This window comes from Neofelis nebulosa, chromosome 18 (genome assembly GCF_028018385.1).
Source record: "Neofelis nebulosa isolate mNeoNeb1 chromosome 18, mNeoNeb1.pri, whole genome shotgun sequence".
Lineage (NCBI taxonomy): Eukaryota > Metazoa > Chordata > Mammalia > Carnivora > Felidae > Neofelis > Neofelis nebulosa.
The window spans coordinates 27555622-27581450 of NC_080799.1; the positions used below are offsets into that span (position 1 = coordinate 27555622).

Sequence of the window (25829 nt, forward strand, 5' to 3'; positions counted from 1 at the left end):
TGTGCCGCCTGAGGACGTACGAAATGCACTCTGCCCCGCTCCTCTCTGAGATTGCAGCCAGGGAGGGAGGTTGAAAAGTTAAAGATAGAGCCACCAATTGCAACGTAGGGACTTTATTCGGATCCAGATGCAAACAGACTGTTAACAAATTATAAGACTGTCGGAACAACGTGATCACTGGATACGTAAAGGCTATATTTTTTAGTTGTGAGCATTGTAATGTGGTTCTCTTAAAAGTCCTTATCTTTTGGGGGCGCCTGGGTGACTCAGTCAGTTAAGCATCTGACTTTGGCTCAGGGCATGATCTCCTGGTTAGTGGGTTCAAGCCCCATGTGGGGACTTGTGTGGATGGCTCAGAACCTGGAGGAGGCTCGGATTTGGTGTCTCCCTCTCTCTTTGCCCCTCCCCTGCTCACACACACTCTGTCTCTCTCACTCTCTCAAAAATAAATAAACATTAAAAAAATTTGGGGGGGGGGCGCCTGGGTGGCTCAGTCGGTTAAGCTGCCGACTTTGGCTCAGGTCAGGATCTCGCAGTCCGTGAGTTCGAGCCCCGCATCGGGCTCTGTGCTGACAGCTCGGAGCCTGGAGCCCGCTTCGGATTCTGTGTCTCCCTCTCTCTCTGCCCCTCCCCTGTTCATGCTCTGTCTCTCTCTGTCTCAAAAATAAATAAACATTAAAAAAAAAAAATTTTTTTTAATTAAAAAAAAATTTTTTTTTTTAAATCCCATGGGGCACCTGGGTGGCTCAGTCGGTTAAGCACCTGACTTCGGCTCAGGTCATGATCGCAGGGTTTGTGGGTTCCAGCTCTGTGTAGGGCTCTGTGCTGACAGCTCAGCGTCTGGAGCCTGCTTTGGATTCTGTGTCTCCCTCTCTCTGCCCCTTTCCCTGCTCGCGCGCTCTGTCTCTCAAAAAAAGTAAATGTTAAAAACATTTTAAAATGGGCATTAACAAAGACCATGTAATAGTAATTCAAGGAAATGATTTTATAATTAAAAAAAGCCAAATATTAAGTACCATGTGCATGCACTTTTATTAAAACTGGGAGGAAGTACACTGAAGTCTTGGGTTTGCATGGTGGGATTCTGCAGAACTGTTTTACATCTTTTCTAGTGAAAATATAATTGTGAACTCTAGAGATTTTCTGGCAATCGTTCAACTTTAATGAAACACATCTCAATACATGAACATTTTTAAATAGCTAAAATGCCTAATGCTGACATTATTTTGTCAGAGCAAAATTAGACCTTCTCTTCAGAAATGGCCACCTGTACTGTTCTGTTGCTCTCTGGTTGATATCGATATAATACTAGTGTTCAGCGTTGTCAAAAAAATCCTTTTATCCCTTGGTTTAGTCCTTTAACCAAGAAGCTTACTCTCAAGCCTTAAATGGTGGGAAATCTCTTCCATCCTTTGTCAATTTTTGATTTAGAAAATAGGTATCTGTGAGTTTCACATAACTCATCCTGCAAGGATAAAATTTTTACATTTTTACATTTCATTTTTACATTTTCTAACGTTAAAAGCTTATAAACGTGTATATGTGTGGGTATACACGGCATAGAAAAAAAGTCCAGGAGAGCACATACCAAAATGTTAATACTGTTCTCTCAGGTTTCTAGATTGGTAGTTTGTGTTTTCTTCATTTCGCCTTCTGTAGATTTATTTTTTTGGTAACAAACATGTCACTTATAATACAAAAAGCAGCAAAGGCTTTATGATCAGTCACAGCCACCTTATAAATAATAAAAACAAGGTGGCAGGGGTGCCTGGCCGGCTCAGTCTGTAGAGCATGTGGCTCTTGATCTTGGGGTTGTGAGTTCAAGCTTCATGTTGGGTGTACAGCTGACAGTTAAAAAAGAAAAAGAAAAAAAAGGAAAAAGGTGGCAAAATCAAGTGTAGGAAAAACTGTTTTGTTCTGCTGAGTATAAAAAAGATTGCAGTATATTCTCAACTACCTCAACTCTAATACCATTTGACAATTTTTGAGGGTTCAAGGACATTTAAAACCAACATTCTGGGGGCACCTGGGTGGCTCAGTAGTTAGGTAAGTGTCTGACTTCAGCTCAGGTCATGATCTCGTGGTTTGTGAGTTCGAGCCCCACGTCTGTGCTGACAGCTCAGAGCCTGGAGCCTACTTTGGATTCTGTGTCTCCCTCTCTCTCTGCCCCTCCCCTGCTCATTCTCTCTCTCTCTCTCTTTCTCAAAAATACATAAACACTAAAAAAATACATATTCTGCATTGACTCCTAAACAGGATATAAGAAAACAGCATCTGGGTATTGTATCTGTTCTTAATTATTTTCTAGGACTTAAGAAGTGCAGGTGTATAAGACATTCCAATTTTACATGGTCATTTATTTGTGTGTGTGGGGGGTGGGAATCTTTTCATTTTTACATATACAATATTGAAAACGATTTTTAAATGGCCTTGTAACAACAATGCACTATTTAATTCATGAGAATACAGCATATTGACTCTAAAATCCAGAGGGAAATCTTAAGTTCTAGTTATGTAATAATACTCTCCTAATTCTCCAAAAGTATACAATTTCCTAGCTAAAAAGAAGTACTTTGGTATCAGCACGGATTCCAATTCAGTGATATCAATATAAATAGCAAGCCACAAAGCACCAATTACTAGTAAATGAAACCCAATGCCATACCAGTTGTGCTATAAAAACAAATCATTAGGGGGGCGCCTGGGTGGCTCAGTCGGTTAAGCGTCCGACTTCAGCTCAGGTCATGATCTCACGGTCCGTGGGTTCGAGCCCCGCGTCGGGCTCTGTGCTGACAGCTCAGACCCTGGAGCCCATTTCAGATTCTGTGTCTCCCTCTCTCTCTGCCCCTCCCCTGTTCATGCTCTGTCTCTCTCTGTCTCAAAAATAAATAAACGTTAAAAAACATTTAAAAAAAAAAACAAAAAAAACAAATCATTAGGGAATCCAAATCAAAACCAGGAGATAACACCTCACATCCATTAGGATGACTACTATCACGAAAAACAGGGGCGCCTGGGTGGCTCAGTCAGTTGAGCATCCTACTTCGGTTCAGGTCACGATCTCACGGTTCGTGGGTTCAAACCCCTCATCCTGCTTTGTGCTGACAGCTCAGAGCCTGGAGCCTGCTTTGGATTCTGTGTCTCCCTCTCTCTCTGCCAGGACAAATACTGTATAATTCCACTCACATGAGGAACCTAGAATAGTCAAATTCATAGAAAGCAAAATGGTGGTTGTCAGGGGCTAGAGGAAGGGGAAATGGGAAGTAATGGGTACAGAGTTTCAGTTTTATGAAATGAAGAGTTCTAAAGACAGACGGTGGTGATGGTTGCACTGCATGAATGTACTAAATACCACTATACACCTAAAGATGATTAAGGAGGTAAATGTTATTATGTGTATTTTACTACATCTTAAAAAATTGGAAGAGAGGGGCGCCTGGGTGGCTCAGTTGGTTAAGTGTCCAACTTCGGCTCAGGTCATGATCTCAGTTCGTAGGTTTGAGCCCCATATTGGGCTCTGTGCTGACGGCTGTCAGAAGGCTCTGTGCTGTGAGACAGCCGTCAGCACAGAGCCTGCTTAGGCTTCTCTCTCTCTTCTCTCTCTGTCCTCCCCCCTCAAATAAATAAACTTTAAAAAAAATTGGAAGAGAAATAATGGTACTGTTGTCAGGGAACACTAATAATTTTTAAAGTAAGCAACTAAATGGGATACGGTATTCTGAACTGGCTCCTAAAACAGAAAAGGTTCATTAGTGGGAAAACGGGCAAAATCCCAATGCTCTGTAGTTTAGTTAATATGCCAATGCTAATTTCTTAGTGTTGGCAAACATGCCACAGCTACATAAAATGTTAATATTAGGTAGGCGCCTGGATGGCTCAGTTGGTTACGTGTCAGACTTCAGCTCAGGTCATGATCTCAGTTTGTAGGTTTGAGCCCCACATTGGGCTCTGTGCTGACCGCTCGGAGCCTGGAACCTGCTTGGATTCTGTGTCTCCCTCTCTCTCTGCCCCTCCCCCGCTCCTACTCTGTCTCTGTCTCTCTCTCTCTCAAAAGTAAATAAACATTGGGGCGCCTGGGTGGCTCAGTCAGTTAAGCAGCTGACTTCGGCTCAGGTCATGATCTCGCGGTCCGTGAGTTCGAGCCCTGTGTCGGGATCTGTGCTGACAGTTCAGAGCCTGGAGCCTATTTCGGATTCTGTGTCTCCCTCTCTCTCTGACCCTCCCCTGTTCATGCTCTCTCTCTGTCTCAAAAATAAATAAACGTTAAAAAAAATTTTAAAAAAATGTAAATAAACAATAAAAAAAAGTTAACATTAGGGAAATTAGGTTAAAGGTGTATAGGAACTCTTTGTACTATCTCTGCAAAATTTCTCTAAATCCAACATTATACCAATATAGAAAATTTATTTAAAAATAAATTTTTTAGGAGCGCCTGGGTGGCTCAGTCAGTTAAGTGTCCGACTTTGGCTCAAGTTGTGATCTTGCGGTTTGTGGGTTCAAGCCCAGCGTCGGGCTCTGTGCTGACAGCTCACATTCTGGAGCCTGCTTTGGATTCTGTGTCTCCCTCTCTCTGTCTCTTCCCCACTCATGCTCTGTCTCTGCCTCCCAAAAATAAATAAATGTTAAAAAAAATTTTTTAATAAGTTTTTTTAAAGTGACAACTCGAGGGGCGCCTGGGTGGCTCAGTCGGTTAAGCGTCCGACTTCGGCTCAGGTCACGATCTCGCGGTCTGTGGGTTCGAGCCCCGCGTCGGGCTCTGTGCTGACAGCTCAGAGCCTGGAGCCTGTTTCAGATTCTGTGTCTCCCTCTTTCTCTGACCCTCCCCTGTTCATGCTCTCTCTCTGTCTCAAAAATAAATAAATGTTTAAAAAAAAAAAGTGACAACTCGAAAAACTTCAAATTAATTCATACATAGAAGACAAAGACAACACGTATATTAGAATCGATAAAGGAAGCAGTGAAATATGAATGCCTATACATAGCTACAGTAGATATAAAATTTTAATTTTTATTGTGCTGTTCCCTGTTGCCTAACTATTGTCTCATCATCCACTAACTGCAAAAAGGCAGGCTGTCGAATTCTGTATTGCAGCAATATTTCCTTAATGATTCTGGGTGTGTATTTCCACTTAGATTACAAATGTTTCTTAGCGTGGTTACAGTATGAACTTCTTCTGCCAGTTCATGATGGAGTATCTTTGATAAGTTGGTTGTAAGTTTGTGAGCATCTGGTTTCAAGTCAACCGGAAGCCCCAGTATGTGCTCAGTGGGTGCCCAGGCGGTACGAGTCAGACCAGACCGGCCCTGACTCAGTGCTCCGTTTTCCAACCGGAACATGGATGTGCCGGCTAGAAGCTTATTTGGACGGTACTCAGCTATCTGCACAAATGTGGTAGATCACCTTCAGTCACTGGAGGTCCACGTTGAGTACGTGCTGTAGTTGTTAGAAAAAAGGATCCTGAAACATGTCTATCAGTAACCAAGTAGTGGGAAGCAACTGATGCAAATAACTTCAGTATGAGTCCATTTAAACACTGTGTTCAGATCTAAGTGAAAACAAAGCTTTAATCAGCAAGAGGACGTGAACCAACTAAGTTTTACTTTATTTTCCAGCCCAGCTTCTTTTCTGTTGAAGGTCAACTCTCTAAAAACCAGGAAGACATACAGAAGGGTAAAATATACTATCATCGTTAACTACTCTGCACAAGGGAGCAATGGCTGAGGGTATTGTATCTTCTCTCCTTCCCTCCTCTGTAATCAGCAGCCTGAACACTCAAGGGGTTTACACTGCAGCTACAAGGAGCTGGGAATCACAGGTGCAGCTTGCCTTAACTTTCCCCATGACCTTCCAGGTCAATAGGTTAACTTGCTTTGACCACAAATACGTCTCTTCTTAATTTCTCTAGCACAATCTTAAACTTGATACGAAGCACTTACACAAGGAATGGTGCAGAAAAGAAGGCAGCTTTATTGCACTTTGGGGAAAAAATAGGATTCCATGGGTGGGGGGGGGCGGGGAGGAAAGCCATGGATACTCAGTAAGCAATACTGCCACCTAGTGGAGTGGTCACACGCCAGCAAGACTTTCAAGATCAGGTTCACAAATGTGATTGGATTTGCTTATTTAAATTTTCATCATAAAACGGAACTTTTAATATGCTGGTCTTCAGAGAACCTCAGATTTTGAGAAACGATTTGTATCCGTGCAATGCATAAATGAATGTGCTTGCCCTGCTTTCTTTTGGATAAAGAGAGGTTTGTTTTTTTTTAAATAGACTATCAAATTAATTCTTGATTTCCAAATTATAAAACTTTGCAGCAACCTGCCTCTTTGAATATCCATCACTCTTGCACTCTTGCTTGACAGTCTAAACAGCAAGATTATGACAATTTCTAAAGAAACAAAACTCAACTATGTAATAACTATATTAAGTTCACTCATTTCCTCTATTTTTATAATCTAGGGTGCTAAGTATTTGCACTTCACTTATTTGAATTCCACAGAAAAAAGCACTAGAATGCACCAATAAAAATTTTGCATAAGTCACATAACCCAATTCTTCTTATGACAACACGATAACAGTGACAGATACTGGTGTGAGGATGTGGGAATGCTGTTCTTAATGAATAATAAAGTAATTCTTCCCAAGGCTTTAATTCTCCTTTATACCCAGGTGTTGCAGTAAATGTGTTGACTTGATGACTTCTATGAGCATATAAATGAGAATATTTAATGAAACACCTGGCTGACAAAAAAAGGAACAAAGTCATGAGAATAACATATTGTTAATAACCACAATCTCAAATCCACGTCTCTGTTATTACTGAGATTTTAGATTCCGGGTTAAGTGCTCTGCTCTCTTTGGAATATGCACAATGGTTATTGATCTTGCTAATGAGTTCCTCTATTGCAACATTTGTGGGTATATGGTTGGAGGCACTCACGGATTCTAGAATGTAGGGGTCTGACATGGTCTTTCTTCATCAACCCATATTCTTGGCAAATAAAGTCAGGAAAGCATTTTAGGAAGAACCAGATTCTGGGAAAGAGGTATACACGTGTGGAGTGAGAAGTTGAATTGAAACATTTTTAGGTAGACTGCATTTTGTCAGCAGACGAGTGAATGTTTCAATTCTGAGAGCCTGAGATTATCTAGGAAAACACAATTCTGAGTATAGGGTGGAAGTTATCAGAGACAGAAACCAGTGTTTTGCATTTGCCAAAGCAATAGGACATGGGGTAGGGGGTGATCCCTGAAGTACGTGACCTGAATGAGGTTGTTTGAGGGTTAGACTGCCTCAGGGTTCACCACAATTTGCAATAATCCTCAAAGGCCCCCACCCAGTCCCACCCAGTCCCAGTCAGAAGCCTTTCTTTATGGCAAGTCAACCACACCTTGCACACAATGCTACTATTTGGGCACCCCTGAAGCCAAAACAACAGAAGATCCCAGGGGAGCCTTACATTAACTCAAACAGAATGCCAGAGTCATCTCCAAAAAAGTTTATTAGCATGATTAAAAACATTTTTTGAATAATGACAGAAAGAATTTCTAAACATGAAAGAGTATCAGTGGCTATACCTTATAACCAAATATTTGCAATCGAATGGACAGCTTTATTGCCAGTCTTCATTTTATTAAAAACAATCCATATTTATTGGTTCCATGTGAAGTCATGACTATTGCTTTGACTGAGAATGAGTCCCTACTGCAATTAAGTATAAAAAATATCTTCCATAATTGGAGTGTGGCCTGTATTACTGAGTAAAGAGTTGATAAAAATCCTCAAAGAGTTGGGTTTTTGTTTTTTAAAAACATTCCTTTTACACACTACAAAGAAATAATTAGTATTTTGGCTTTTTAAATTCCTACATGATATTTAGAATGGCAGTCCCCAGAGGTCCTCCCTTTACAGAATCGCCAACGCAGACCCTCTTCTGAAGTGTACATTCTTGGGTTGGGCTCTGAAGACTTGGGCCTCCGCGTGTTTATACTGGTTTGAGAACAAAGACAGCATCATCCAGAACGTAGTAGTCGTTGTACATGTCGCCTTCGCACAGGTACGGTAGTCTGGTGAAAGCTTCAATAACAAAACCAGCTTTTCTGAAAACTTCAGGCAGACTATTCACTTGTTCTTCCCAGTTCTGTCCCTTGATTTCTAAAATTTCTGATGGCTTCTCCCACTTGCCACCTACTAAAACAAATAGAAACATTAAGTTAAATTCTTGAACAAACAAGTTATTTAAAGAGAGAAGGGAGGAAGAATGGTATTGGCCAAGGACTTGGCATGTGCCAAACAATTGGTGCTTCGATGAAGGATTCCTCCTGAGGCATGAGGACAAAAAGATGAAGTTTGGAACCAGGTTACTGAGGGTGAGAGCAGAAATGTAATTCCGGGTTTATCTCGATCGAAAGCGCATACATTTACCTTCCCTGACAGATTTAGGTATTAGCCTCCGTTAGACCAACTGGGTTGTAATAGTTAATGGGTCTTGGAAAACTGCTCCTTAAGTACTGGAATATGGAAGCAGAGAGTTACCCATAAAATGTAAAGGAAGGGTTGGGATAAATGCAAGAAAATACACTCCTGATCTAATATATGTATGAAATGCATTGACCAGAAAGGTTTATCAGGCTGCAAACAGACCAACGAAGGCGTTTAATTTACAAAGACCATCATTGTGTTTTTTAAGGAAGTTGATCCACCCTCTTAACTTTTCATAACAATTTTATAAAAGTTAAGCTCCAAGACCAGAGAGATGTAGAACACTAGAAAGGGGAGTCAACCTAGCATTTCTTCGAATAGTGGCTGAAGTCTGTACAGTCATTTAAGATGCCTGAATGGGGGCGAGGGAGGGGGCTGGGTAAGGTCTTCAGGTCTTCAAGTTCACACACCAAGCAGTGACTACAGACACACAGACCCACACAGGTAATGGTATATGTAATTTCTGGGGTGCTTTAAGGTATTGTGAGGTCTTAAAAATGCACACATATTAAAAGTATTACTAAATTCAGATAGAGAATAACTTTCTGTGAGAAAATATAAGACCAATAGGTGCCGAGAGTACAAATACTAGAGTGGGAAGATTTTTCACTCTTCTTGGTGGCCCAGCACCTGGACCCTCTTCCTAGAGTCTTACAGGAGGCAAAGCCTGGGGAAGCAGCTTTCCCCACTGTTCCCTACAGCTAAGGCACTGGCACATGACCTAAGCTCAGACACACTCACCTGAGACATGAAATGAAGAGCTAGTGACCAAGGAAAGTGGGACTCAGGCTCCTTCTCGGGGGAGGGGGAGAGCAGTGGCCATGAGACCCAGCAGCTAGGGCAGCATCAAGTGGCGTGAACAACAGAGCGTGGTCCATGCCATGGTGTCTATTGCTTGGCTGTAGACCTCACACAATTCTCCAGTCTTCCCAGTGACTATGTGAGCCCCCCGCTGAATCCTTTCAATAAATTCACTTTCACTTACATCAGCCAGAGTCAGTTTCTGCTGCTTCCAAGGGAAAACCTGACCGATGAGGCCTCCATGGGGCAGGAGGTGGGGGAAGAGGGAGCCGAACACAGGGCCCACGTTTTGTTCCAACAACAAAGCACAAAGGGGTTAGTTAAACAAAACTAAGGTACAACTAGTTCCCATCACACAACATAGTTCTCATTGTTCACTAATTTTTCGCTGGTCTCTGTATGAAGATACTTCCTCTGCTTCTTCCAGCTTGCCAGCAGTTACTGGCCTAGCACTGAGCACACAGCAGTTGCCCCAGGGCCAGTGACTGAACTGCTCTCGAAGTTTAAAGCACGAATTACCTGTCAACGCTCTTTCCTGGGAATACACACTACATGTAAACCAAAACCCCACTCAAAACACCTAACACCTATGAGGACTTGTAAAATCTAAGAAAAAATTTATCACATAAACATTCAGAAATGTGCTCTAGGCTAAAATCTCAACTTTCGATGGTGAAACTGGGTTACAAACAGTCTTTACACAATTTCAAAAAGTTCCCAATTGTGGTTCTTTAGTAAGAGTTCCTCTCTTTAGTTCTTCCTTTCTAAAGAGACAGAAAAAAAAAAGCCAACTCTCTTCAAACACACACTCCCCACCACCACACGCTCACACACAACGAAATGGAGACTGTGAAGAGAGGCAAGACCGTCCTCGGCCTGGAAATCAATCTGATTCTCTTTTATGTTGGTAAGGTCTTTTCTTTCCTCCTCCATTTTATTTAATCAATCGCTACTTCTCACCTAATGCATTTATAGTTTAAGCCCCTACGGATTAATTTTTAAATGTCTAATACTATGGAGATGGTCTTTTTCCCCCAAGAGAAACAGGTTAATAAAAGAACAGCTGAGAAAAAGTTTCAGATTAACCTCGAAAATTCCCTTTGCTGCCTTAGGGAAGAGCACCTCAAAAAACAAAAGACTGAAAATGTTCTTAAAATCGAATGTGCTGCGGGGCACCTGGGTGGCTGGTCAATTAGGTGTCCAACTTTGGCTCAGGTCATGATCTCATGGTTTCTGGGTTTGAGCCCCGCTGGGGCCTCTGTGCTGACAGCTCGGAGCCTGGAAGCCTGCTTTAGATTCTGTGTCTCCCTCTCTCTCTGCCCCTCCCCGGCTTGCGTGTGCTCTCTCTCTCTTTCTCAAAATTAATAAACATTAAAAAGTATTAAAAAATAAACATTAAAAAATTTTTTTTAATTGCATATGGTCATCAACAATGTAGTTTCCATACAGGCAAACTCGCACTGCACATGAGAGGCACTAAACAATATGTGCTGAATATTTCCAAAGAACAATGTTTCTGAAAAGCCAAACTGGTGCAAATTAAAAAGTACTTGTCATTTAAAAAAAAAAAAAAAAAAAAAAGCTGTCATGGCTCCTTCCATACAGCATAACCATCTTATATCTATTTTTAAAATTCTGCCTATACTGGTTTTTGTCTAGGAAAGAGAAAGTGGCTTTAATAATCTATTTTATCAGAGTTGTGATAAAGCTAATAATCTCAGTTGCTCACAAAGTCTGGGTCATAGAACAGGGAAGGTGGCAAAGCTCTTAAAATTAATTTTTTTCTCATCTGTAAAGAAACAGATCAAAATGTTAACAGTGGTTATTTTGGGCAAAAGGACTATGGGTGATTTCAATAATATTCTGATTTTTTCCCCTAATCCATATATATGGCTTTCATAAACTATTTTCATTAGTGTTTTTTAAAAGAATTTTTTTTAACATTTATTCATTTTTTGAGAGACAGAGTGAGTGGGGGAGGGGCAGAGAGAGAAGGAGACACAGAATCCGAAGCAGGCTCCAGGCTCTGAACTGACAGCACAGAGCCCAACGTGGGGCTCGAACTCACAAACTGTGAGATCATGACCTGAGCCGAAGTCAGACATGTAACCAACTGAGCCACCCAGGCTCCCCTTCATTAGTGTTATTTTAAACAAGAATCCTATCTTTTAAAGATATCCTCTGACAGATGTGAAGAGAGGATAACTAAGATTTACCTAAAATCACGTAGGAGCAAAGGACCAGGTCAGGGGAGAGACGGAAAACTTTGGGACAAAGAACAGCAGGGGTGTGTGCTAGCCTGCCACTTCTGCCTAAGCTTGAAATTCTCCATAATTAGTGTCGAAAATCAGTTTTCTATTTATTTTCTAGCTTGGATCACAATAAACTGATCTTTTTTTATTCCCTCCACCAAGAAGATAAACTTTCAACCTTTTCAGCGGGTCCTGAGTTGAGAGAGAGACAGAGAGAGACAGACAGAATCCTATGGAACACGAGAATTCTTAAAGAGAGCTTCATAGGACCAGGCTTGCTGTGACCCGTTATCCAAACTTCTCTCTTTTGCAGAGATGTTGCTTAACTGGTGCAGGGGAGGGACGGCAGTTTCCTCACCAGTCAGGCGCTCACAGAGGAAACCGCTGACCGCTCTCGGCTCTCAGACTAACGGTGTAGAAGTCGGAAATCATTGGAGATACACAACGCCAAAGTTGCAAATATTTCTTTTTCCCCGGGGCCTTAGTTCTCCAAAATGTTTAAAAGTCAGCTTCCCTTTTAAAATGCTACCTGAGGGGCGCCTGGGTGGCGCAGTCGGTTAAGCGTCCGACTTCAGCCAGGTCACGATCTCGCGGTCCGTGAGTTCGAGCCCCGCGTCAGGCTCTGGGCTGATGGCTCGGAGCCTGTTTCCGATTCTGTGTCTCCCTCTCTCTCTGCCCCTCCCCCGTTCATGCTCTGTCTCTCTCTGTCCCAAAAAAAAAAAAAAAAAAAAAAAAAAACGTTGAAAAAAAAAAAAATTTTAAAAAAATAAAATGCTACCTGAAAGGACTTCAAACTGTTACATCATGGCGGGTCCAGCTCCAAGTCAAATCCCCAGTACATATTGATGATTATACCTTGAGAAGTGTTTGTACTTCTAGGGGGCGCCTCTGAATAGGAGACGTGAGGTTCATTTACCAGACATAGGAGTGAATCCAATCCCTTAGCTGAAGACCAGTGAGAAGCCTGCTGCTTCTCCAGGTGACCTCTCCCTCTCATTTGGCCTACGCTCCCAGCTCATCTCAAACTGTACATATACTGAAATTAAAACATGGTGAGAATATATTTGCATCACAAATGGCAAGATTCAAATTTTAATTCCTCTTCTGGATTAAAGGTATAGGAAAATTGTTAAGTTAAAAAACAAAACAAAAGAAAACAAAACAAAACAAAACAAAACAAAAAGCCTGTCTGAAATTCAAGCCATCAGACCACTTGGATTACTGTTCTATTTCATTTACAGCAGGAAAGGACAAACTCAGACAAATAAGATCATCTGGAACACATAACCAGTTAGGTTAAAGTCAGGCTAAAAACCTGCATGAATTCCAATTTGTTTCAACCAATACTGTTTTATGTAGGCCCTCCCTTACCCCAAAAGGGGTTCAGGCAGATCTTCCCATTTATAAACACCAGAGTGGTTTTCCACCTCACGGGCCCGAGATCAGAAGGCCAAGGTGGGGACCCAGCCAGCGTAACTTCGCCAAAGCGCATGGCAGAGAGCAGTAGACTGGGTGTGTGTCTGGTCCTAGCCCTGCTGACACCTGCTGAAATGCCCACAGTTATCTCTAAAATGGGCATCTAACGCCATGGGAACTGGAGTGGTGAGAACAGTGGCAGCAGAAATAGCCTCCTTTCATTAAGTACTTGTTAAGGCTTAGCCAAGGAAACATTCCTTATGCATCAATGGTCTCACTTAGACTTCATACTAACTCCACGAGCTGCATATACTGTCCTCACTCTGCTACACATCACAGAGCTAGGATCCAAACTCAAGTCTGTGCTCTTTATTATGACACTGTTCACTGAACAAGATAGAAGCTACCGGGGACTACAAAGCAGGGCATCAGTGCCAGGAAGAAATCATGTCTGCTTAGCTGTGGCCAGGCTAGCTCATTAGGCCTCCGCTCAGTAACCGAATACCCTGTAGGCTAAGCCAGGGATGTATTTCGGCAGGTGTGCACCACTGTCTTTTATGTTTTCCGTAGGGACAACCAGGCTTTACAAAGGAACAATTGTGAAGTGCCATGAATTCTTAGCAATGCCAACCCCCACAAGGAAAAAAAAAAAAAAAAAATCCCTCGTGCTCCTGTGTCCTGTGCCCAGTCATCAGCAGTGACACCTGCATTGAGGGGCTTTGATACCCATCACCACAGTGACTACAACACTGTGAGGCCAGGGGTACAGATAAGGAAACAGGCTCTGAGAGATCAAAGGAAAGCTTGTAACCACACTAGGAGTAAACACGGGACCCCAATTTCTGGACTCTGGATCTGCAGCCACCTCAGCCCGCAACACTGATTTCACTGGCACCTCTCTGTCCTCAAGTAATCAGATGTCACAGCAAACCAGCAGGTGAAGGTCAGGAAAAGTGAGGACCACCAGGGTTTTATTAATACAGTCTTACTTGTGCTGAGAACAGGGAAAGAAAGGAATCTGTTTGGGGTTCCCCAGCCCCAAAATGTCAGTTAAATAAAAGAGCACAGGCAAAGGGAAGCGGGAAGCCCACTCAACATGGCTCATCTGCTTCTGCCCACAGGTGCTGCTTGTGAATGTATAGTCTCGGTCTCTCAACCACAGTATCTCGAAGTGGACCACACCCAAGAAGCCATAACCATTCAGTGTTCCTACTCCCATGTGGGGTGCCCCGCAGAGCAACCAAGAAGCCTGTGGTTTCGCTATGGAGCTCACCAGCCGGAGAACCTCTGCTTGGATGGATGCACCAGCGATGCGGGCAAGTTCACAGTGAAGGAAGCCCTGACACAAAATCAGGTTTCCCTTACTGTGAACAGGGTGACTCTCAACGACAGTGCCATCTACTTCTGTGGAATTGTCCTTCCCCTTTCAAAGGAACCAGGAGCCAAGCGGACCGGAGAGGGGACCACGCTGGTGGTGAGAGGTCAGTCAGCTGAGGCTTTGTTTGGCTCTTTAAATGCATGAAATTGCTTATATGTGGAGAGTAAGAGATAAATGTGCTAACTCAGTACACTAACCAGTGAAGGGCGTGATCTACCAAAGGGAAACTCGGGGTGATTAGCAAACAGCTTGTTCAGGAACTGGGCTGGCGCTGCGCCATCTAGAACAAAGCATAAGTGACCAATAAATTGGACCGGGGAAAAATATGCAATATGGAGAATAAACACAAATTGGAGGAGAGCCATGGGGAGACCTCCGACCTTACCCGTTCTGTAGGACAGAAGAACAGAAAGGGATCAGTGTGACTCTGGCTTCTTGAGATTTGCTAAAAACCTATGACCATTTCCTTTTTCAAGTGAGGATACTGAACCTAGCTATATCTTACAAATTAAGATATTAAGAAATTTCAGGAAAAAAGTTTTACCCGGAGAAGGGAAATAAATCCTTGACCTTTTTTGATCTCTTCCCTTAAAAAGGACTCTGGTGTGATCACTGAGATCACTAAAATACTAACTCAAAATCAACAAGCCTTATGGTTTCAAAATAGGACTTCAGGGACACCCTGAGATCATCCTGTATTATAACCCCTGCTTTTAATTGGTGTTCTAATGGGCTTTTGGTATCTCCATTGTCATTTAACCTTAGTTTATTCTCACCTATAAGATAAATTATAAATGAGTTAACAAACACAAAGCACTTTCAATGTTGCTTGGCTTATAGCAAGTACTCAATAAATGTCAGGTACAGATATTAAAACAAATACACAAGTTTGGAGATTTGTGTGTGTGCAGTATATCTCACTGCATTAGTCTTCTATTAAAAATGTTAGCCAAAACTAAAAACAGTTTGTAAAGAGATAGAGGGTCTCAAAACTGCAAGCTCATGTGAAAAGAGATTCTTCTCTAGGAAGAAATGAAAGTATTGCTAAGAAATGAAAATATTGCTAAGAGAGACCTGGCAATTTCCTGCCTTTTCTACCAAGCTCCTAATTTAGCCCTTGAAACATTTTTTTGAAATTTTACAGATATGCTTAATTTGTTAGTTTCACAACAAAAATGTATGTTATACAAACCGAGTTCACAGGATGAGCACCTATGGCATATTTAGTTAAAAAGCGCAGGTTATTCAGATAAGTTACAAATCTAATTGTATTTTGTGCTTCAAAAATCAGGTAATTGAAGGCATGGCAGGTTACTCTCTCTCTACCTAGAGCATGAGATACTTGCAAGGAGAGAGAAAATCAGATTGTGAAAATGAATTCAATAATTCTACTTCCAAACTTTATTAGAAAGAAGGGGCACATATAACAATGTGTCTTTTAAGGATGTAGTAAGCCCTAAGATCCTCAGTGTATGGCCCTATCAGGTCCTTTCGCAGACTATGCTATTCCGTTATGTATACTAAACAGTTCAAGGTTATAAACGTCAGCATTAACAACTGCATAGCAAAATATCTTAACTCCATGAACAGACTGTTGGTGACACTCGTACATCATTTCTACCAAAAGAAATGTTAAATGCTCTTGAACTGTCCTGAAATGTTTACCTAACTTCACATAATGGGTTATATAAAATGCTATATTCTTAGCATTATGACAAGTAATTAATTGAATTTAAATTTTTTTTTAGTTTTCAAAATTAGAAACAGTTTTGGTATAACACATTTGAAGAACTGATGAACTGGTTTTAATTAAATATACCTGAGTATCTTTTGAATTAAGAGACCCTGAATAAATTTTTACACGAACAGTCAGAGCAAGTTCATGTCTTACCTCTAACACTTGTAGCTCCCGTTGTACTTTATATGTGTGTTTGCAATAGTATGTTTCAATAGTGACTCTAGTTCTTTGTTTCTGTAATTAACAAAGAAATGAAGGGACTCCACAGTCTCCTGATAGCTGTTCTATCACTGCTCTCTATCTACATGACTGTTGTTCTCGGGATCTTCGTGGTCCTCTCCAAAGTAAGTCAAATTTCCTTGCTCTAGATGTCCCTGTAGCCTTGAATATTATCATAAGGAAATAATTTTCACCTCTCCACACGTGAGGCTCAGAATTAGCTTACCTAATTAATTAACATCCTCCTGTACATCTGCAGGAAACACCACCTGCAGGAGTAGTCTATAGAAGTGTAAATTTTCATCACTGAAGTTATTATTAACTGGAGTACACAACTTACAATGTTTCCTCTTTACAACCAGTAATACGGGAATAAGAGATCCTTCTTTATAACTATCTTATATGCTATCTTTCTGCTGGGGAGCATTACACTTATCTTAAAAAAGCCTAAGAATAGCCTTTAAGAGCAAAAAGGGGTTAACAAAGAAGCTGCCTTAAAATACTTTTAAAAGGCCTGAAGGTTTTGAGGAGGCTGGCTAGTCATATAAGAGGGGGTACATATGTGTTATATTAGGATTACTACAAATCCTATAATCAACATCAGTTTGAGTTATTAGTATAATAAAAGCATCTCAGAAATGCTTTGTAGAAGTTAACTCTTACTGTATATCATTTAAATATTAAGTTAGCTTAATCTTAATACGGTATGAGATATCTGCCACAACTGTTTTGAGTGCATAAAGTGTCTGATAAGACTTTCCTTTTCCTCTTGACAGTCAAAATCTAACTCTCTAAGAAACAAAGAAACAGAAGACTCACAAAAGGTACAGACCAATGCTTGTCAAATACCTTTAAAATGGTGGTTGGTTGTAACTATTTCAAACCCACAATAATTAAATACAGAGAACATCACGGTAATTTTCAACAACAGATACCATTTCTTTTCTTTTTTTAAAATATTTTTATTTATTTTTGAGAGGGGACAGAGAGAGGATCCAAAGAAGACTTTGCACTGATATGGGGCTTGAACTCACCAAGTGTGAGATAATGACCTGAGCCGAAGTTGGACGTTTAACTGACTGAGCCACCCAGGCACCCCAGATACCACTTCTTTCTTTTTTTAATTTCTTTTTTAAATGTTTGTTTATCTTTGAGAGAGAGGGAGAGACACAGCATGAGCAGAGGAGGCGCAGAATGTGAGGGAGACACAGAATCCAAAGCAGGCTCCAGGCTCTGAGCTGTGAGCACAGAGCCCGACGTGGGGCTCGAATTCACGGACAGCGAGATCACAACCTGAGCTGAAGTCAATCACTTAACCAACTGAGCCAGCCATGTAAACCCCACACTAGATACCACTTCTTATTACTGAGAAACTCGAGGATAATCTCAAGTGGTAAACTAGGATTTAAATTAGATTATTCTCAACCACAAACCCTACCTCACATACTCAGAATACAAAAGTTAATGGGAAGTACAGACGTGCTGGGGGTGGAGGGTTATTTCCTCAGACTGGAGGCAATAACGAAAGAAAAAGTTCAGAGGATGTACAATAATAATCACTTCTAGTCCTAAGAGAGACAGGCATTTTTTTTCTCATTTGTGTTTATAGAAGAGTGCTTGGCGTATTTTTCAGGAAATTGCTCAAGAACTATATAATAAGAGACACGTGGAAACAAGACAACAATCTATAAGTGTAAAATATCACAAAGATGTAATGCAGATATAAAGCATATATATCTGTTTGGCTAAAAGAGCTAAGCTGCCAACGAGCTGTCAATAATCATGTTTTCCTATAGAGTAGGAGTCTGAAAGGGACTTTCACATATGATGCATGTTTATAGAGAACATGTTTTGATAAATACATAACAAAGGACATTTGCCACAGTATTAAATACAGACCAGGCTGGCATCTTAGTAACATGGAATCTTTCAGAAACACAGTGGATACAGGCAGTGTTTTCGATTCAGACAAGGATGCTTTTGTGGATTCCGAGACCCTTTGTACGATATCTTGCAGGCAGTAGTGGGCAATAAGTTCCAAACATTTGGAACTTGGGTCAAATTATACAGAAAACACTACTAGTAAGGCAGAAATAAGTTCACATTAGAAAAGATGAGCTAGGGGCGCCTGGGTGGCTCAGTCGGTAAGTGTCCGACTTCGGCTCAGGTCACAATCTCGCGGTTGACGACTTCAAGCCCCGTGTCAGGCTCTGTGCTGACAGCTCAGAGCCTGGAGCCTGCCTGGAATTCTGTGTCTCCCTCTCTCTCCGCCCCTCCCCGCTCATGCTCTGCCTCAAAAATAAATAAACATTAAAAAAATTTTTTTTAAAGATGAGCTAATGAAAGTAAAAATTAAGTGTTTCTTCAGTCTAAAGGATTGGAGTGGCAAGAACAAGCATTTATGTTATCTATAATACATCCAACAGTGTCCCTTTAAAGTCCCATATAACAGGTTTTTCAAACAAGATGCTGTTTGAGTGCTAGCAGAGCACATACTCAGTTTCCACAATGCACAGTCAGGCTGCTCAGATTTCAATTAAAATGTAGACAAAATAATGAATGTATACACTACTAAGGATTTTTCCTCCTAAACAGGAACCAAGAGGGCAAATTAAGAGCCTGATACCAGGTGGTTTTTTTTTGTTTTTGTTTTTGTTTTTTTTTATCCAAACTTTTAAAAAGGATTTTCATCCAGGAGAGAATACAGTCCAAGTAGTCATTTCATACTTCAGTGTGTATACAAATACATCAAGAAATGGTCTCATTAGGGGCACCTGTGGGGGCTCAGTCAGTTAAGCATCTGACTTCAGCTGAGGTCACCACAATCTCACGGTTCATGAGTTCAAGCTCCGCATTGGGCTCTGTGTTGAGAGCTCGGAGCATGAAGCCTGCTTCAGATTCTGTGCCTCCCTCTCTCTCTGCCCCTCCCCAACTCCCACTCTGTCTCTCTCTCTCTCTCAACAATAAATAAACATTAAGCAAAAATAAAATAAATAAATAAAATAAAATAAAATAAAATAAAATAAAATAAAATGAAATAAAATAAAATAAAATAAAATAAAATAAGAGATGGTCTAATTACCTAAGACACCACTCTGAATAATTATAAATGCCTGTTCACTCTTTTCTTGCTGAGGCTGGAGCATCTTTTTCTGCAAACAGGGAAAGATAAGTGTCCTGAAGACAAGTCTAGAAGTGAGTATTGTAAGCCAGGGCTCTCACAAAAGCATGTGAACAAGAAAATTAATTTTCAACAGAGCACAGAAGAACATCAGTGTAGCCCAGACTGGAAAACACTACAGGCCAAACAACCCTGTTACTTCAACAACAACCTTGACAATAAAAATGCAATGAATGGAATCTTAATACACTTAACAAAATATAATAAAGAATGAAAAATGCTTAAAAAGAAAAGAAATTTGATTTTCAGTTCCCAAATCTTACTCTAAATACAGGGACACTAGTAACTGGACCTTTAAGATTACTGGAGGGTACTTGGGACACAGAATGCAAGAGGGCATAGTAGTTTGTGTTGCTTGCAGTGGGGCATCATTGGTTATATAATCATAATTATGGCTTATTATTTACTATTGCAGGAGAAAGGCAACACTTATGAATAAAGAAGAGCACTTTCTAACATGAAAAGCCACAGAAATTTTTTTAATTTTCAATGAAGTCACTGAAAATCCAAATCCAGAAGCCGTGGCAGTGTTAATGGACACACAGGGCTTTACAAAAACAATCATAGGTAAATGGAAAAGATAATTACCTAGAAGGAAGAATGCCACAGTACAAGAAAATTATCACTAGCAGTAATTACCAAAACTAAAACCCTACAAAATACAACTGAAAAATACTTTCCTAATTTGCCAGGAAAATTGAGTAGTCTAACATTTTTTTTTTATTTTTTTTTTTTAACGTTTATTTATTTTTGAGACAGAGAGAGACAGAGCATGAACGGGGGAGGGGCAGAGAGAGAGGGAGACACAGAATCGGAAGCAGGCTCCAGGCTCTGAGCTGTCAGCACAGAGCCTGACACAGGGCTTGAATGCACAGACCGCGAGATTGTGACCTGAGCTGAAGTCGGACGCTTAACCGACTGAGCCACCCAGGCGCCCCAAGTCTAACATTTTAAAAACTTCCATTTTCATAACACATATCCTGTATTTGTTTCATTCAACATACGAGATGCGTGATGACCGTTACCCTAAAGATTAGAGGTCACACTACATCCCTCTGTCCTGAGTGGAAGAACTGTCTTTGTGAGTGTGATAGTGATGGGCCAATTAAGACTAAGCTGGGAGGGAGGGAAGAAGATGGAAGCGAGATGTCAAAATCGTAATTAGAGAAACCATCTTAAAAAAAAAAAGAAAGAAAAGCCATCTTGAAAAGTACCTTGGAGCAAGTATTATTTCTTCTGGTAGAGAACAGAGTAAGAAAATGAGCTAAAATATAGAAGATCCAACGCAGAAGGTTAGACAGAAAACCTCAGAACCTCAGAACAAATAAGCCACAACCAACCCTAGGTGTCAGTGTTGTGCCAAGTAACAGCACCAGGGAAGCAGTGGGCAAGGCAATACTGATTTTTAACTGATTTAGGAGGGAAAGATTCGATAAGGGGTTGGGTACAGCAAAGATATTTATGGAATCATTACCATCTCACTGAGAAAACATGCTATGGATGGTTCTTTGAAAGCTACCTCATTGTAGAAATCTATTTTAAGTACCCACATGTGTACATCTGTTATTAAAAATGCATTATGATCTGTTTTTATTTCATTAAAGTGTTTCTTTTAAAGTGGTATTAAGTGAAGTGTATTCTATTTTTAAAACCCAGACAGAATTTTAAAATATTTTAAAAGCACTTGGGTACCTCAGTTGGTACGATTCTTGATTTTGGCTCAGATCATGATCTCATGGTTTGTGAATTCGAGCCCAGCATTGGGCTCCATGGTGACAGTACAGAGCCTACTTGGGATTCTCTCTTTCACCCTCTCTCTCTGCCCCTCCCCTGCTCACATACGTGCACGCTCTCTCTCAAGAATAAATTAAAAATAAATAAATAAAATATTTTAAGAACCCTTTGAAAATGTTTTGCAATGATGGCTTCAATCAGTGGTCTCCAACATATGTAATCACATGTGCCAGGAAAAAATGGAAAGCGAGCAGGAACACATAAACTCTTTTTGTGTGTTTGTATATGTACGTGTGAATGCCTATGTTGTATACTTGTGTATTGGGTACAGTGTGTACATGTATGTGTGCATATATGTGTAACTTATACACAAAAGTAGAAATTAAAATGGCATAAAAGTCCTATTAATAGACATGTTAATATTTTCTTCCTATAACCCAAAATAAACAGTCCTGTGTTCTCCTGGGTGTATAGCCCCACTTTGAGACCACTGACCTGGATGAAATAAATGAATTTCTAAGCTACATGGCAAAAAAAGGTAAGCATTATCTAGGTGAATAGAAAGAGGTGGATTAGAGAATTTACTTTTCCTTTCTGGGAGTCCTTACATTTTGGTACTCCCAGGGCTGAAAATCTGCTGTTCTTTGTGTAACTTAATGAGAAGACAAAATCCCTGAGCTACATCAGTATTTGATTTAGAAGGAGCCTTACCCAACACAAGCAAGGGCTGTGTCTCCAAGATTGTTGTTGAAGCTCAAATTCAGAATACGTTCTCCTTTGGAAAAGTAGTTACATTCCCTCAGGTCATACATCACAGTGAATGATGTATATATTAACATCATCCTTTTATTCACCCATCTAACCAACAACAGCTGTTAGGTGCTACACTATTTTTTTTTTTTAATTTTTTTTTAACATTTATTTATTTTTGAGACAGAGAGAGACAGAGCATGAACGGGGGAGGGTCAGAGAGAGAGGGAGACACAGAATCTGAAACAGGCTCCACGCTCTGAGCAGTCAGCACAGAGCCCGACACGGGGCTCGAACCCACGGACAGTGAGATCGTGACCTGAGCCAAAGTCGGACGCTTAACCGACTGAGCCACCCAGGCGCCCCGGTGCTACACTATTATATAGTCAAAGGCCTTTCTTTCATGCCACCCTTGGATCACACTGACCTTGTCCTTCCCTAATCCCACCTTGTTCACACTCTCCTGCTTTTGCATGTGCTGTTCTCTCTGCCTGGTAAAATACTTCCAAGATACAAACACAGCTCAAATGTCACCTCCTACATGAAACCTACCATAGCCTCCCCTAGCTCTTAATGGGTCTTTCCTTCTCTAAACCCAGAGTACTCTGTCACATTTCTTATCAGATTATCCTGCCATTGTCTGCTTACGTTTATCTTCTGTATGATTCTTCAAGTATCTTAAGACCAGAAGCAAGTTTTACATTATCTTTGTATTTCCACTGCCTAGTGTTCGTTGCCTGGTAAAAACTAGGCTCTCCAACACCTTTATGTGAAAACAACTGAACGCTGTTTCTATAGAAAAATATTTTTTCAGCCCGTCAACTGAGATATGAAGCACACTTCACTCCCTGGCCATCGATCCTCACCCCTCTCCATAAGCAGTGTTTGTTGAATCCCTGGCAATATTAATTTTCCTACTAGCTGAGCATCCAGGCTTTTCACTGGAAAAAATTAAGCTACAGCTTTCTGTTCAGCTTTGAGGTTCCCATGGCAGTGAAAGAAGAATAATACTGAAAGAAATCCCAACAAGAGGGAAACAACAAAGACGTGCTTCTAGTGTCTACACACTACCCTCTAGACAAGAGCACTTAAACTACATACCAAAAGATGTCAGCAGGATTTTCAGAATAAGTAATTTCTTTTTCTCTACTACATAAAACCTGGGTGAACTGGAGACCCTGGCTAACAGGCATATAGTTAAGTCTCTGTAGAGTCAAGTCACATGAGGCGATGAAGAATGCACACTTTGAGACAAAGTTACAATGAGGACATCAGGGGCGCCTGGCTGGCTTAGTCAAAGAGCATGAGATTCTTGATCTCAGAGCCGTGAGTTCAAGCCTGGGTGCAGTTAAATGAATAAATATTACAATGTATCAAATTGTGATTATTATTTTAAAAGGGAGCGATCTCAAGTAGGTCTGAAGGACACTGATGAACATTGCACACTAAAGGCCTGCTGAACAAATAGGATCAATAAAGCCACAGACAAAAATGAAGTAACAGAACAGAATGGGATGAAAGAAGTCTAACATGTATAAAATATCAACATTGACACAGATGCGGTGGGGCCCTATCCCATAAATGAGATTATTTAATACTCACAACAAACCCCAACGCAAGCGTTAGCCCCGCTCTCACAGATGAAACACTAACCTTAATGAGAGGCCCGTGTTTCAAACAGGGCCAGTCCTCAAAGCCCAGGCTTTTTCTGTGGAACAGTCCTATCAGTCTTGCTTATTTCTATTTAGACTTTTGGGAGTTGTAAGACTAAAAATGTCAAATTTAACCAGAACAATGACCCTAAAAGAAAGTGAGAAAGTTGCCAAAGGCTACTTCTCCAAAGGCACAGGCCTAACTGCTTTCACAGGAGAATTCTACCAAACTTTGCATGAACAGAGAGCCACATGCAATTTAAACTGTGCCAGAGCACAGAAGAAAAAACTTCCCAATAACTTTTTACAAAGTCAGCAGAACACTGATACCAAAACATGACAAAGATAACATTTTCCAAATAAATATCAGATAGATATAATATTTTTATTTAAAATTTTTGTAGGTACAACCCAGTGATGCATTACAAGACCATCCCATCTAAGCCCAGAAATGCAAGGGTGGATATGTATTATACAAGTACTGTTAATTTAACAAGTCAAAGGAGAAAAAACAGAATGACTATCTCCACAGATGATGAATATACAGGTAACAAAATTCAACAGCAATTCCTGACTTTTAAGCTCTTAATAAAACAAGATTTAAAAGAATATATATTTCAAGTCAATCAACAGCAATCTCAAGCCAAAAGACAGCATCACATGTAAAGCAGAAATATTCTCATTAAAGTAAAAAACAAGACAAAAACGCCCACCATTTTAAAAAACATTTTCTGGAATTAACTACCAATTCACTGAGTGGGGGGGAAAGTCTAAAAATGAAAAGGAAGTAGCAAAATCATTTGTAGATGCATCAAGGAAACGCAAGAGAATCAATAGAGAAGCTACTGGAAACACTAAAATAATTCAACAATCTAAACCGATTAAAAAATTAGTACATACACAAAAATTCAATTGCTTATGTTATGTACACCTACCATTCACTCTAAAATATGATGGAAGAGCCCTTTGCAACAACATGGATGAAACTGGAGGGCATTATGGTAAGTGAAATAAGCCAGACACAGAAAGGCAAATACTGCATGATCTCTGATCTCACTTATATGTGGAATCTAAACAAGTCAAACTTGAAGAACCAGAGACTAGAACAATGGTTGCCTGGGGCTGGAGGGTGGGGAAAATGGGGAGATATTGGTCAACGGTCACCAACTTCCAGTTATGAGTAAGCTCTGGGGATCTAATGTATAGCATGGTAACTATAGTTAATAATACTATACTGTACACCTTAAGTTTGCTGAAAGAATTGATCATTTCAGTGTTATGACACACACACAAAGGCTATGTGAGGTGATGGATGTATTAATTAATTTGTAGTAATAACTTCACAACATACAGGTATATTAAATTATCATGCTGTACACCTTAAAAACATCCAATTTTTGTGCTCGCTTCGGCAGCACATATACTAAAAACATCCAATTTTTATTTGTCAATTTCCCAAAAAGCTGGGAAAAAATTTAAGAGTTACAATAATGATAGAAGGAAAATTTCTATTTAACAATATCACACACACAAACACACCATTAGAATAAATCTAACAAAAACTGTGCAGGACGTTTATGAAGAAAAACTTATGTTACTAAGGAAATTAAAGAATTCAGGGTGCCTGGGTGGCTCAGTTGGTTGGGCGTCCGACTTGGGCTCAGGTCATGATCTCGTGGTCCGTAAGTTCAAGCCCTGCTTCAGGCTCTGTGCTGACAGCTCAGAGCCTGGAGCCGGCTTTGGATGCTGTATCTTCTTCTCTCTCTGCCCCTCCCTAACCCAGACTCTGTCTCTGTCTCTGTCTCAAAAGTAAACATTAAAAAAAATTTTTTAAATGAGACACATCCTACTACTAGCTAGGAAGACTCAATATTCCCTAAATCAATCCATAAAATTTAAACTAGACCAACTAGTGCTGAAGTTGATCTGTTAAATAAATAAGCCAAGAAAAATCTGCAAAGGAACTAATGAAAGGGGGCTAATGCTATGACATTAAAGTGTAGGATAAGCTTGGGCCCCCTGGGTGGCTCAGTCAGTTAAGCATCCAACTCTTGATTTCTGCTCAGGTCATGATCTTTCGGTTCGTGGAATTGAGCCCCTTGTCAGGCTCCTAGCTGTAAGTGCGGAGCCCGTTTGGGATTCTCTCTCTCTCCCTCTCTCTCTGCCCGTCCCCCGCTCATGCTTGCTCATACATGTGCGCTCTCTCTCTAAATAAATAAAT

The 25829-nt window shown here is 40.6% G+C and overlaps 2 protein-coding genes and 1 long non-coding RNA gene across 6 annotated transcripts in view; 1 reads left to right on the plus strand and 2 right to left on the minus strand.

The window, feature by feature from the left end:
* Positions 1–7489: 7489 nt before the first annotated feature.
* The window catches only part of METTL9 (methyltransferase 9, His-X-His N1(pi)-histidine), a 54962-nt gene continuing 36622 nt past the window's right edge, over positions 7490–25829 (minus strand). For 2 of the 3 annotated variants that reach the window (XM_058710782.1, XM_058710779.1), the window contains exon 5: positions 7490–8196. In XM_058710782.1, the coding sequence (XP_058566765.1) occupies positions 7991–8196 (206 nt within the window). In that variant the 3' untranslated portion in view covers positions 7490–7990. The remainder of the gene's footprint in view (positions 8197–25829) is intronic. The other variant, XM_058710781.1, reaches the window with a different exon arrangement.
* IGSF6 (immunoglobulin superfamily member 6) lies at positions 9895–21095 on the plus strand. 2 transcript variants are annotated; one of them, XM_058710784.1, is made up of 5 exons: positions 9895–10195; positions 14078–14437; positions 16322–16416; positions 17068–17115; positions 17901–18847. In XM_058710784.1, exons 1-5 carry the CDS (start codon positions 10129–10131, stop codon positions 18015–18017), a joined length of 687 nt encoding a protein of 228 aa, XP_058566767.1. In that variant the 5' UTR covers positions 9895–10128; the 3' UTR covers positions 18018–18847. The 2 variants fall into 2 exon arrangements, with proteins under 2 accessions (XP_058566767.1, XP_058566766.1); XM_058710783.1 differs by lacking the exon at positions 17901–18847 and adding an exon at positions 19888–21095 and having other exon boundaries at positions 9905–10195.
* On the minus strand, positions 10845–13910 carry LOC131501078 (uncharacterized). Its single transcript, XR_009256627.1, has 2 exons — positions 12319–13910; positions 10845–12069 (listed from the first exon to the last, which is right to left on the minus strand). It is a non-coding gene; the product is annotated as an uncharacterized LOC131501078 (long non-coding RNA).

What these genes read in the sequence shown, in the direction of transcription:
- IGSF6 (XM_058710784.1), top strand. Translation starts at nt 10,129, where the DNA reads ATGGAGACTGTGAAGAGAGGCAAGACCGTCCTCGGCCTGGAAATCAAT. An exon ending in TCTGATTCTCTTTTATGTTG is followed by an intron (nt 10,196 to 14,077) that starts GTAAGGTCTTTT and finishes TTCTGCCCACAG; the next exon opens with GTGCTGCTTGTGAATGTATA. An exon ending in TCTTCGTGGTCCTCTCCAAA is followed by an intron (nt 16,417 to 17,067) that starts GTAAGTCAAATT and finishes TCCTCTTGACAG; the next exon opens with TCAAAATCTAACTCTCTAAG.